General features: G+C 44.9%; 1 protein-coding gene across 4 annotated transcripts in view; it reads left to right on the top strand.

Annotated features, from left to right (window-relative positions):
* Nucleotides 1-13,293, top strand: part of DIAPH2 (diaphanous related formin 2) — a 1,596,586-nt gene that overhangs the window by 515,369 nt on the left and 1,067,924 nt on the right. For all 4 annotated transcript variants that reach the window (XM_068249979.1, XM_068249980.1, XM_068249981.1 and 1 more), the window contains one exon: nucleotides 3,439-3,557. In XM_068249979.1, coding sequence (XP_068106080.1) covers nucleotides 3,439-3,557 — 119 coding nt within the window. The remainder of the gene's footprint in view (nucleotides 1-3,438; nucleotides 3,558-13,293) is intronic.

Consider the following 13,293-nt stretch of genomic DNA (forward strand, 5'->3'; position numbering starts at 1 on the left):
AGTAATATAACAGTATTATACGCACAACAGTAATATCAGAAGTAATATAACAGTATTATACACACAATAGTAATATAAGAAGTAATATAACAGTACTATACACACAACTATAATATCAGAAGTAATATAACAGTGTTATACGCACAACAGTAATATGAGAAGTAATATAACAGTATTATACACACAACAGTAATATAAGAAGTAATATAACAGTATTATACACACGACAGTAATATGAGAAGTAATATAACAGTATTATACACACAACAGTAATATCAGAAGTAATATAACAGTATTATACGCACAACAGTAATATAAGAAGTAATATAACAGTATTATACGCACAACAGTAATATAAGAAGTAATATAACAGTATTATACACACAACAGTAATATCAGAAGTAATATAACCAATATTATACACACAACAGTAATATAAGAAGTAATATGAGTATTGAGTATTATAGGCACAACAGTAATATAAGAAGAAATATAACAGTATTATACACTCAACAGTAATATCAGAAGTAATATAACAGTATTATAGGCACAACAGTAATATAAGAAGTAATATAACAGTATTATACACACAACAGTGATATAAGTAGTAATATAACAGTATTATACACACAACAGTAATATAACAGTATTATACACACAACAGTGATATAAGAAGTAGTATAACAGTATTATACGCACAGCAGTAATATAAGGAGTAATATAACAGTATTATACACACAACACAGTAATATAAGAAGTAACATAACAGTATTATACACACAGCAGTAATATAAGGAGTAATATAACAGTATTATACACACAGCAGTAATATGAGATGTAATACAACAGTATTATACGCACAACAGTAATATAAGAAGTAATATAACAGTATTATACACACAACAGTAATATAACAGTATTATACACACAACAGTGATATAAGAAGTAGTATAACAGTATTATACGCACAGCAGTAATATAAGGAGTAATATAACAGTATTATACACACAACACAGTAATATAAGAAGTAACATAACAGTATTATACGCACAGCAGTAATATAAGGAGTAATATAACAGTATTATACACACAGCAGTAATATGAGAAGTAATACAACAGTATTATACGCACAACAGTAATATAAGAAGTAATATAACAGTATTATACACACAACAGTAATATCAGAAGTAATATAACCAATATTATACACACAACAGTAATATGAGAAGTAATATGAGTATTGAGTATTATAGGCACAACAGTAATATAAGAAGAAATATAACAGTATTATACACTCAACAGTAATATCAGAAGTAATATAACAGTATTATAGGCACAACAGTAATATAAGAAGTAATATAACCGTGTTATACGCACAACAGTAATATCAGAAGTAATATAACAGTATTATACGCACAACAGTAATATCAGAAGTAATATAACAGTATTATACACACATTTATATAAGAAGTAATATAACAGTATTATTCACACAACAGTAATATAAGAAGTAATATAACAGTATTATACGCACAACAGTAATATAAGAAGTAATATAACCGTGTTATAGGCACAACAGTAATATCAGAAGTAATATAACAGTATTATACGCACAACAGTAATATCAGAAGTAATATAACAGTATTATACACACAATAGTAATATAAGAAGTAATATAACAGTACTATACACACAACAGTAATATCAGAAGTAATATAACAGTGTTATACGCACAACAGTAATATGAGAAGTAATATAACAGTATTATACACACAACAGTAATATAAGAAGTAATATAACAGTATTATACACACGACAGTAATATGAGAAGTAATATAACAGTATTATACACACAACAGTAATATCAGAAGTAATATAACAGTATTATACGCACAACAGTAATATAAGAAGTAATATAACAGTATTATACGCACAACAGTAATATAAGAAGTAATATAACAGTATTATACACACAACAGTAATATCAGAAGTAATATAACCAATATTATACACACAACAGTAATATAAGAAGTAATATAACAGTATTATAGGCACAACAGTAATGTAAGAAGTAATATAACAGTATTATACACACAACAGTAATATAAGTAGTAATATAACAGTATTATACACACAACAGTAATATGAGAAGTAATATGAGTATTGAGTATTATAGGCACAACAGTAATATAAGAAGAAATATAACAGTATTATACACTCAACAGTAATATGAGAAGTAATATAACAGTATTATAGGCACAACAGTAATATAAGAAGTAATATAACAGTATTATACACACAACAGTAACATAAGCAGTGATATAACAGTATTATACACACAACAGTGATATAAGCAGTAATATAACAGTAATATACACACAACAGTAATATGAGAAGTAATATAACAGTATTATACGCACAACAGTAATATAAGAAGTAATATAACAGTATTATACACACAACAGTAATATACGAAGTAATATAACAGTATTATTCACACAACAGTAATATAAGAAGTAATATAACAGTATTATAGGCACAACAGTAATATAAGAAGTAATATAACAGTATTATACACACAACAGTAATATAAGAAGTAATATAACAGTATTATACACACAGCAGTAATATAAGAAGTAATATAACATTATTATACGCACAACAGTAATATAAGAAGTAACATAACAGTATTATAGGCACAACAGTAATATGAGATGCAGAGAACTACAGAGAGCAGCAGAACCAGCACAACGATCAGATATTTGCGGTAACGATGAGTGGGAGGGGCTGCCTTCCTACAAAATAGTTACATAGGTTAAAAATAGACACGCCCATAAAAAAACAGCTGGGAACTAAACCTACATCTAAAGGTATTTATTTCACTGTATTATATTTTCCTCAGATGTGATAGTTCAATCAGATTTTTACAATCTAATTGTACAAAAGACCGCTCAGCATATCATTGTGAAACGATTCTATAGTCGATTGCAATACAGATTGGATTTTATGGTTGTATCAGTAGGGAGAAAGTTCCCTAACCGACCAGATTATGGGGACAATCGATCATTACCTTCCAATGGCTTAGGATCCCACAAATCTGATGGGATGATCGCATCTGAGGAAGACATTGTACTGTTAATGGGCAGCCAGTTCCTGTTTTGCCCCGGAGGTGAATAGAGGATTCCGACATCACTGGAGCTGCTAGGTCTATAGCTCTGAACAATATTGGGCAGCAATCATTCATCGTTTAATTCGCTCCATACACACGCTAGACTGTGGTCGTTGGAAACGAATGGCAGGTCGGCCAAGAATAGTTTAAGGAAATTGTCCCAGATCGCTTGTTTTACCAATGACCTCAATCTAACGTGTGTATGGAGCGGAATCTCTTTGGATTTCTGACTTGTCTTGTGTCTGATATTCTTGCTCATCTTCCCGCAGCATTTGAAGGAGAAGGAGAATGATGAACTTGATATTCAGCTGAAGGTGTTTGACGAGAATAAAGAAGATGACCTCCTGGAACTGTCGCACCGCCTCAGGGACATCCGATCCGAGATGGAATATCCTTTTCCTGTGTAGAGCGTTTGTCTCGCCGCCCCTTCCTGCCTGAGAAGAGAGGGGGTCGGCCAGCGTGTGACCAGGGGGCGGGGCCGGATAACCGTCACCTCAGATGTGTCCGCCTCTAATACCCGCCTCTGCTTTTCATGATTTTTCTGGGAAGAACAACAATATTTAAGAGCAGCTAAAGAGGAGTGTTTTATTTGCTGATTTTGTTTTAGAATTTTAGCCTTTTTTTTTCTAATTACTATTATTACTCAGAAAGTATAACATGTCACAACTATAAATGAGGCATTTTACTCATAGCACCCCCTGCTGGTGTGGCTGTCCAGGGGGATTTAATTGTATTACTATGCAGTAAATAAGATGGACTCCCTGAGGACAACTAGGTTTAGTGATCAGTCAGTTTTTTATGAGTTATTATCACTCTCTTTATTGTTTTATCCCCACGGTCTGATTCTATAAACATTTTCTTCCAGGAATTGTTTCTACCCCTAATTCCGTAAACCCCCCATAGGCCAGTTCACAATGGTACGCTGTGGTGTAACGGGTGCTTTGTAACGCGTCTTACTGCAATACCCTGCCTATGTGGCGTTCACAGCGTGGCGGGTGCAACAATTCCTTTGTAACACAGCTTACCGCAATGCCTACGTGACATTTAGAGTGCAGTGGGTGCATTGCGGCATAACCGGTTCCTGCATCAGAAGGCACAGCATGCAGTGTGTTACTGGTAAATGCGTGCGCTAACAGTGCGAGTGAAGCATACTTTTCATTGACTGCATGCTTCACTGTACCCAACACAATGTGAGTATAACGTGTGCTGCCGCTGTTCCGATCCTGCTGTCACAGGGAACACAATAGTCACTGAGAATGTGGCTTCAGTGCTCAGTACAGATGCCCAATGAGATGTGCAGAAATAAACGCTGCCTTTACATAGAACAATAACCGCGACAATCATTTGGGCGTTTTTTCAGAGGTAGGTGAAGAAAGATGAATATTGGTCGGCGGGTGTAGCTGATATCACGTATAATCTCGTGGTTTTGTTATAATAGTCGTGTCTGGTTAATAATTAGACTCTCCCGCGGGAGGAGTAGGCGTCCCCCTGGGAGTCGGATCTCGCAGTTCTCCTGCGGTTGTGCTTTTTCCTGTCGTGCGTTGTGACTTTCTGGTGAGTTGTAGTCGTGTCGTTATATCAGGAATTCTTATTTGTCAGGTGACAGCTGGATGCAGGAAATTTGCTAATCATTTATTGCAGATTTATAACTTTCTGGCCTTAACTGTGAGATAAACTTTCTCTAACTGCAGATATTTATTCAAATGCCGGCAGCTGCGATGCCAGAAAGAACTTATATCAATAACAATCGTAATGCGTGGTGAAATCCCCGTGTCTCTGCGCTAAGCCAGTGAAACGAGGGAGAGAGCGCCATGATACCCGAAGGAGAAAGACCAACGTCGCTCCAGCATACCTCACATCCTGCTGAAAGAGCAGCCACACTGCGTATAAAAGGGGGCTTATTGAAATATAGTAGATTTCCTCAAACACCAAACATAATATTTGATCTGCTCCTTGTTAGTTCAAATCTATTCCCATTCCATATGCAGCCCCCTTTTCCATGTGTAACATCCATGTACAGCAGCCTTCCTCCCATTCCATGTGTAAAACCCACACTGCATACCATCAACCCCACCAATCAGTGCCCAAATCAGAACCAGCTGAACCCCAACAGTCTATTTCAGAAGAGCAGTGCCCGACTCAGAACCAACCCAAGCTCATCAGTCTCTTTCAGAAGAGCAGTGCCTGACTCAGAACCAGCCCAACCTCACCAGTCTCTTTCCAAAGAGTGTTGGCCAACTCACAACTAGCAGAGCCCCACCATTCTCTATCAGAAGAGAGCAGTGCCTGATTTGTAACTAATTCAACCCCACCAGTCTCTATCAGAAGATCAGTGTCTAACTTAGAACCAGCCTAACCCTACCTGTCTGTCAAAACCAAGCCAACCCCACCAATCTGTTTTAAAGAACAGGGCCTGACTCAGAATCAACCCAACTCTACCTGTCTGTATGTGAAGAGCAGAGCCTGACTCAGAACAAGCCCAGCCTCATTAGTATCCTTCTGAAGAGCAGTGCCTGACTCAGAACTAACCCAACCCCACCAGTCTCTTTCAGAAGAGCAGTTCCTGACTCAGAACCAGCCCAACCCCACCAGTCTTTCAGAACAGCAGTGCCCGACTCAGAACCAGCCCAACCTCACCAGTCTCTTTCAGAAGAGCAGTGCCTGACTCAGAACCAGCCCAACCTCACCAGTCTCTTTCAGAAGAGCAGTGCCTGACTCAGAACTAACCCAACCCCACCAGTCTCTTTCAGAAGAGCAGTTCCTGACTCAGAACCAGCCCAACCCCACCAGTCTTTCAGAACAGCAGTGCCCGACTCAGAACCAGCCCAACCTCACCAGTCTCTTTCAGAAGAGCAGTGCCTGACTCAGAACTAACCCAACCCCACCAGTCTCTTTCAGAAGAGCAGTTCCTGACTCAGAACCAGCCCAACCCCACCAGTCTTTCAGAACAGCAGTGCCCGACTCAGAACAAGCCCAGCCTCATTAGTATCCTTCTGAAGAGCAGTGCCTGACTCAGAACTAACCCAACCCCACCAGTCTCTTTCAGAAGAGCAGTTCCTGACTCAGAACCAGCCCAACCCCACCAGTCTTTCAGAACAGCAGTGCCCGACTCAGAACCAGCCCAACCTCACCAGTCTCTTTCAGAAGAGCAGTGCCTGACTCAGAACCAGCCCAACCTCACCAGTCTCTTTCAGAAGAGCAGTGCCTGACTCAGAACTAACCCAACCCCACCAGTCTCTTTCAGAAGAGCAGTTCCTGACTCAGAACCAGCCCAACCCCACCAGTCTTTCAGAAGAGCAGTGCCTGACTCAGAATCAGCCCAACCCCATTAGTCTCTTTCAGAAGAGCAGTGCCTGACTCAGAACCAGCCCAACCTCACCAGTCTCTTTCAGAAGAGCAGTGCCTGACTCAGAACCAGCCCAACCTCACCAGTCTCTTTCAGAACAGCAGTGCCCGACTCAGAACCAGCCCAACCTCACCAGTCTCTTTCAGAAGAGCAGTGCCTGACTCAGAACCAGCCCAACCTCACCAGTCTCTTTCAGAAGAGCAGTGCCTGACTCAGAACCAGCCCAACCTCACCAGTCTCTTTCAGAAGAGCAGTGCCTGACTCAGAACTAACCCAACCCCACCAGTCTCTTTCAGAAGAGCAGTTCCTGACTCAGAACCAGCCCAACCCCACCAGTCTTTCAGAAGAGCAGTGCCTGACTCAGAATCAGCCCAACCCCATTAGTCTCTTTCAGAAGAGCAGTGCCTGACTCAGAACCAGCCCAACCTCACCAGTCTCTTTCAGAAGAGCAGTGCCTGACTCAGAACCAGCCCAACCTCACCAGTCTCTTTCAGAACAGCAGTGCCCGACTCAGAACCAGCCCAACCTCACCAGTCTCTTTCAGAAGAGCAGTGCCTGACTCAGAACCAGCCCAACCTCACCAGTCTCTTTCAGAAGAGCAGTGCCCGACTCAGAACCAGCCCAACCTCACCAGTCTCTTTCAGAAGAGCAGTGCTCGACTCAGAACTAAACCCAACCTCACCAGTCTCTTTCAGAAGAGCAGTGCCTGACTCAGAACCAGCCCAGCCTCACCAGTCTCTTTCAGAAGAGCAGTGCCCGACTCAGAACTAAACCCAACCCCACCAGTCTCTTTCAGAAGAGCAGTGCCCGACTCAGAACCAGCCCAACTTCACCAGTCTCTTTCAGAAGAGCAGTGCTCGACTCAGAACCAGCCTAACCCCATTAGTCTCTTTCAGAAGAGCAGTGCCTGACTCAGAACCAGCCCAACTCCAACAGTCTCTTTCAGAGGAGCAGTGCCTGACTCAGAACTAGCCCAACCCCACCAGTCTCTTTCAGAAGAGCAGTGCCTGACTCAGAACCAGCCCAACCCCATTAGTCTCTTTCAGAAGAGCAGTGCCTGACTCAGAACCAGCCCAGCCTCACCAGTCTCTTTCAGAAGAGCAGTGCCCGACTCAGAACCAGCCCAACCTCACCAGTCTCTTTCAGAAGAGCAGTGCCCGACTCAGAACCAGCCCAACCCCACCAGTCTCTTTCAGAAGAGCAGTGCCCGACTCAGAACCAGCCCAACCCCATTAGTCTCTTTCAGAAGAGCAATGCCCGACTCAGAACCAGCCCAACCCCACCAGTTTCTTTCAGAAGAGCAGTGCCTGACTCAGAATCAGCCCAACCCCATTAGTCTCTTTCAGAAGAGCAGTGCCCGACTCAGAACCAGCCCAACTTTACCAGTCTCTTTCAGAAGAGCAGTGCTCGACTCAGAACCAGCCTAACCCCATTAGTCTCTTTCAGAAGAGCAGTGTCCGACTCAGAACCAGCCCAACCCCACCAGTCTCTTTCTAAAGAGCAGTTCCCGACTCAGAACCTGCCCATCCCCACCAGTCTCTTTCAGAAGAGCAGCGCCTGACTCAGAACTAACCCAACCTCACCAGTCTCTTTCAGAAGAGCAGTGCCTGACTCAGAACCAGCCCAACCCCACCAGTCTCTTTCAGAAGAGCAGTGCCCGACTCAGAACCAGCCCAACCTCACCAGTCTCTTTGAGAAGAGGTTTACCCATCTTAGACTCCTGATGCAAACTGTTACTTTAATGAGGTTCCCTGTATAAGAATGAGGAAACGTTCAGGTTGAGGTATATTCTCAGCGATGCTGTTGTGGTCGGGGACACAGCTGAGGAATAGCTGAATTTAGATGTATCAGCAGGAAGAGGCGATGAGCGCGGATCAGGCTATGCATCCGGCAACTTTACATTGTTTTCCCTGCCAAGTGGATCAGTGGGAAAGCCGGGATAGAAGGTAAAGCCACAGCGTTATCCCATTTAGCCTAATGAATGGAGAGTGAGGAGATATCGCTGCTGCTATATGTAGACCAGAGCAGCCTCCGTAATCCCCGCAACAGATCTCGCATCGTACAGAGCGTGTCTCCAGCCATAAACAATTCCAAACAACGCACAACTTCACTGTGAGGCCAAACATCCCATCCCAGACTCCATAATCCCAGCACAGATCTCGCACCGTACAGAGCTTGTCACCACCGACCATAAACACCAAACACACAACTTCATATCACTGTGAGGCCAAACATCCCATCCCAGCCTCCATAATCCCGGCACAGATCTCGCATCGTACAGAGCCTGTCACCGACCATAAACACCAAACACACAACTTCATACCACTGTGAGTCCAAACATCCCATCCCAGCCTCCATAATCCCAGCACAGATCTCACACCGTACAGAGCTTGTCACCACCGACCATAAACACCAAACACACAACTTCATATCACTGTGAGGCCAAACATCCCATCCCAGCCTCCATAATCCCAGCACAGATCTCGCATCGTACAGAGCGTGTCTCCAGCCATAAACAATTCCAAACAACGCACAACTTCACTGTGAGGCCAAACATCCCATTCCAGACTCCATAATCCCGGCACAGATCTCGCACCGTACAGAGCGTGTCTCCAGCCATAAACAATTCCAAACAACGCACAACTTCACTGTGAGGCCAAACATCCCATCCCAGACTCCATAATCCCGGCACAGATCTCACATCGTACAGAGCCTGTCACCGGCCATAAACACCAAACACACAACTTCATGTCACTGTGAGGCCAAACATCCCATCCCAGCCTCCATAATCCCGGCACAGATCTCGCATCGTACAGAGCGTGTCTCCAGCCATAAACAATTCCAAACAACGCACAACTTCACTGTGAGGCCAAACATCCCATCCCAGACTCCATAATCCCGGCACAGATCTCACATCGTACAGAGCCTGTCACCGCCAACCATAACCAACACCAAACACACAAGTTCATGTCACTGTGAGGCCAAACATCCCATCCCAGCCTCCATAATCCCGGCACAGATCTCGCATCGTACAGAGCGTGTCTCCAGCCATAAACAATTCCAAACAACGCACAACTTCACTGTGAGGCCAAACATCCCATCCCAGACTCCATAATCCCGCCACAGATCTCGCACCGTACAGAGCCTGTCACCAGCCATAAACACCAAACACACAACTTCATATCACTGTGAGGCCAATCATCCCATCCCAGCCTCCATAATCCCGGCACAGCACAGATCTCACATCGTACAGAGCCTGTCACCGACCATAAACACCAAACACACAACTTCATATCACTGTGAGGCCAAACATCCCATCCCAGCCTCCATAATCCCGGCACAGATCTCACACCGTACAGAGCGTGTCGTCACCAGCCATAAACACCAAACACCCAACTTCATATCACTGTGAGGCCAAACATCCCATCCCAGCCTCCATAATCCCGCCACAGATCTCACACCGTACAGAGCCTGTCACCACCGACCATAAACACCAAACACCCAACTTCATATCCCTGTGAGGCCAAACATCTTATCCCAGACTCCATAATCCCGGCACAGATCTCACACCGTACAGAGCCTGTCACCACCGACCATAAACACCAAACACCCAACTTCATATCACTGTGAGGCCAAACATCTTATCCCAGACTCCATAATCTCGGCACAGATCTCACACCGTACAGAGCGTGTCACCACCGACCATAAACACCAAACACACAACTTTATATCACTGTGAGGCCAAACATCCCATCCCAGCCTCCATAATCCCGGCACAGATCTCACACCGTACAGAGCGTGTCACCAGCCATAAACACCAAACACCCAACTTCATATCACTGTGAGGCCAATCATCCCATCCCAGCCTCCATAATCCCGGCACAGATCTCACACCGTACAGAGCCTGTCACCAGCCATAAACACCAAACACCCAACTTCATATCACTGTGAGGCCAATCATCCCATCCCAGCCTCCATAATCCCGGCACAGATCTCACACCGTACAGAGCGTGTCAGCGACCATAAACACCAAACACCCAACTTCATGTCACTGTGAGGCCAAACATCCCATCCCAGCCTCCATAATCCCGGCACAGATCTCACACCGTACAGAGCGTGTCACCACCGACCATAAACACCAAACACACAACTTCATATCACTGTGAGGCCAATCATCCCATCCCAGCCTCCATAATCCCGGCACAGATCTCACACCGTACAGAGCGTGTCACCGACCATAAACACCAAACACCCAACTTCATGTCACTGTGAGGCCAAACATCCCATCCCAGACTCCATAATCCCGGCACAGATCTCTCACCGTACAGAGCCTGTCACCCCCGACCATAAACACCAAACACACAACTTCATATCACTGTGAAGCCAAAAATCCCATCCCAGCCTCCATAATCCCGGCACAGATCTCTCACCGTACAGAGCCTGTCACCACCGACCATAAACACCAAACACACAACTTCATATCACTGTGAGGCCAAACATCCCATCCCAGCCTCCATAATCCCGGCACAGATCTCGCACCGTACAGAGCCTGTCACCCCCGACCATAAACACCAAACACACAACTTCATGTCACTGTGAGGCCAAACATCCCATCCCAGCCTCCATAATCCCGGCACAGATCTCTCACCGTACAGAGCCTGTCACCACCGACCATAAACACCAAACACACAACTTCATATCACTGTGAGGCCAAACATCCCATCCCAGCCTCCATAATCCCGACACAGATCTCACATCGTACAGAGCGTGTCACCACCGACCATAAACACCAAACACACAACTTCATGTCACTGTGAGGCCAAACATCCCATCCCAGCCTCCATAATTCCGGCACAGATCTCACATCGTACAGAGCCTGTCACCACCGACCATAAACACCAAACACACAACTTCATATCACTGTGAGGCCAAACATCCCATCCCAGCCTCCATAATCCCGACACAGATCTCACATCGTACAGAGCCTGTCGCCACCGACCATAAACACCAAACACACAACTTCATATTACTGTGAGGCCAAACATCCCATCCCAGCCTCCATAATCCCGGCACAGATCTCACATCGTACAGAGCCTGTCACCCCCGACCATAGGCACCAAACACACAACTTCATACCACTGTGAGGCCAAACATCCCATCCCAGCCTCCATAATCCCGGCACAGATCTCACATCGTACAGAGCCTGTCACCCCCGACCATAAACGCCAAACACACAACTTCATATCACTGTGAGGCCAAACATCCCATCCCAGCCTCCATAATCCCGGCACAGATCTCACATCGTACAGAGCCTGTCACCACCGACCATAAACACCAAACACACAACTTCATATCACTGCGAGGCCAAACATCCCATCCCAGCCTCCATAATCCCGGCACAGATCTCACATCGTACAGAGCGTGTCACCGACCATAAACACCAAACACACAACTTCATATCACTGTGAGGCCAAACATCCCATCCCAGCCTCCATAATCCCGGCATAGATCGCACACCGTACAGAGCCTGTCACCACCGACCATAAACACCAAACACACAACTTCATATCACTGTGAGGCCAAACATCCCATCCCAGCCTCCATAATCCCGGCACAGATCTCAAATCGTACAGAGCCTGTCACCGCCAACCATAAACACCAAACACACAACTTCATATCACTGTGAGGCCAAACATCCCATCCCAGACTCCATAATCCCGGCACAGATCTCACATCGTACAGAGCCTGTCACCAGCCATAAACACCAAACACCCAACTTCATATCACTGTGAGGCCAAACATCCCATCCCAGACTCCATAATCCCGGCACAGATCTCACATCGTACAGAGCCTGTCACCAGCCATAAACACCAAACACCCAACTTCATATCACTGTGAGGCCAAACATCCCATCCCAGCCTCCATAATCCCGGCACAGATCTCACATCGTACAGAGCCTGTAACCACCGACCATAAACACCAAACACACAACTTCATACCACTGTGAGGCCAAACATCCCATCCCAGCCTCCATAATCCCGGCACAGATCTCACATCGTACAGAGCGTGTCACCGACCATAAACACCAAACACACAACTTCATATCACTGTGAGGCCAAACATCCCATCCCAGCCTCCATAATCCCAGCACAGATCTCACATCGTACAGAGCCTGTCACCAGCCATAAACACCAAACACCCAACTTCATATCACTGTGAGGCCAAACATCCCATCCCAGCCTCCATAATCCCGGCACAGATCTCACATCCTACAGAGCCTGTCACCACCGACCATAAACACCAAACACACAACTTCATATCACTGCGAGGCCAAACATCCCATCCCAGCCTCCATAATCCCGGCACAGACCTCGCACCGTACAGAGCTTGTCACCACCGACCATAAACACCAAACACACAACTTCATATCACTGCGAGGCCAAACATCCCATCCCAGCCTCCATAATCCCGACACAGATCTCACATTGTACAGAGCGTGTCACCACCGACCATAAACACCAAACACACAACTTCATATTACTGTGAGGCCAATCATCCCATCCCAGCCTCCATAATCCCGGCACAGATCTCACATCGTACAGAGCGTGTCACCGCCGACCATAAACACCAAACACCCAACTTCATATCACTGTGAGGCCAAACATCCCATCCGAGCCTCCATAATCCTGGCACAGATCTCACACCGTACAGAGCATGTCACCGGCCATAAACACCAAACACCCAACTTCATATCACTGTGAGGCCAAACATCCCATCC

This window comes from Hyperolius riggenbachi, chromosome 8, assembly GCF_040937935.1.
Source record: "Hyperolius riggenbachi isolate aHypRig1 chromosome 8, aHypRig1.pri, whole genome shotgun sequence".
In the NCBI taxonomy this organism is placed as follows: domain Eukaryota; kingdom Metazoa; phylum Chordata; class Amphibia; order Anura; family Hyperoliidae; genus Hyperolius; species Hyperolius riggenbachi.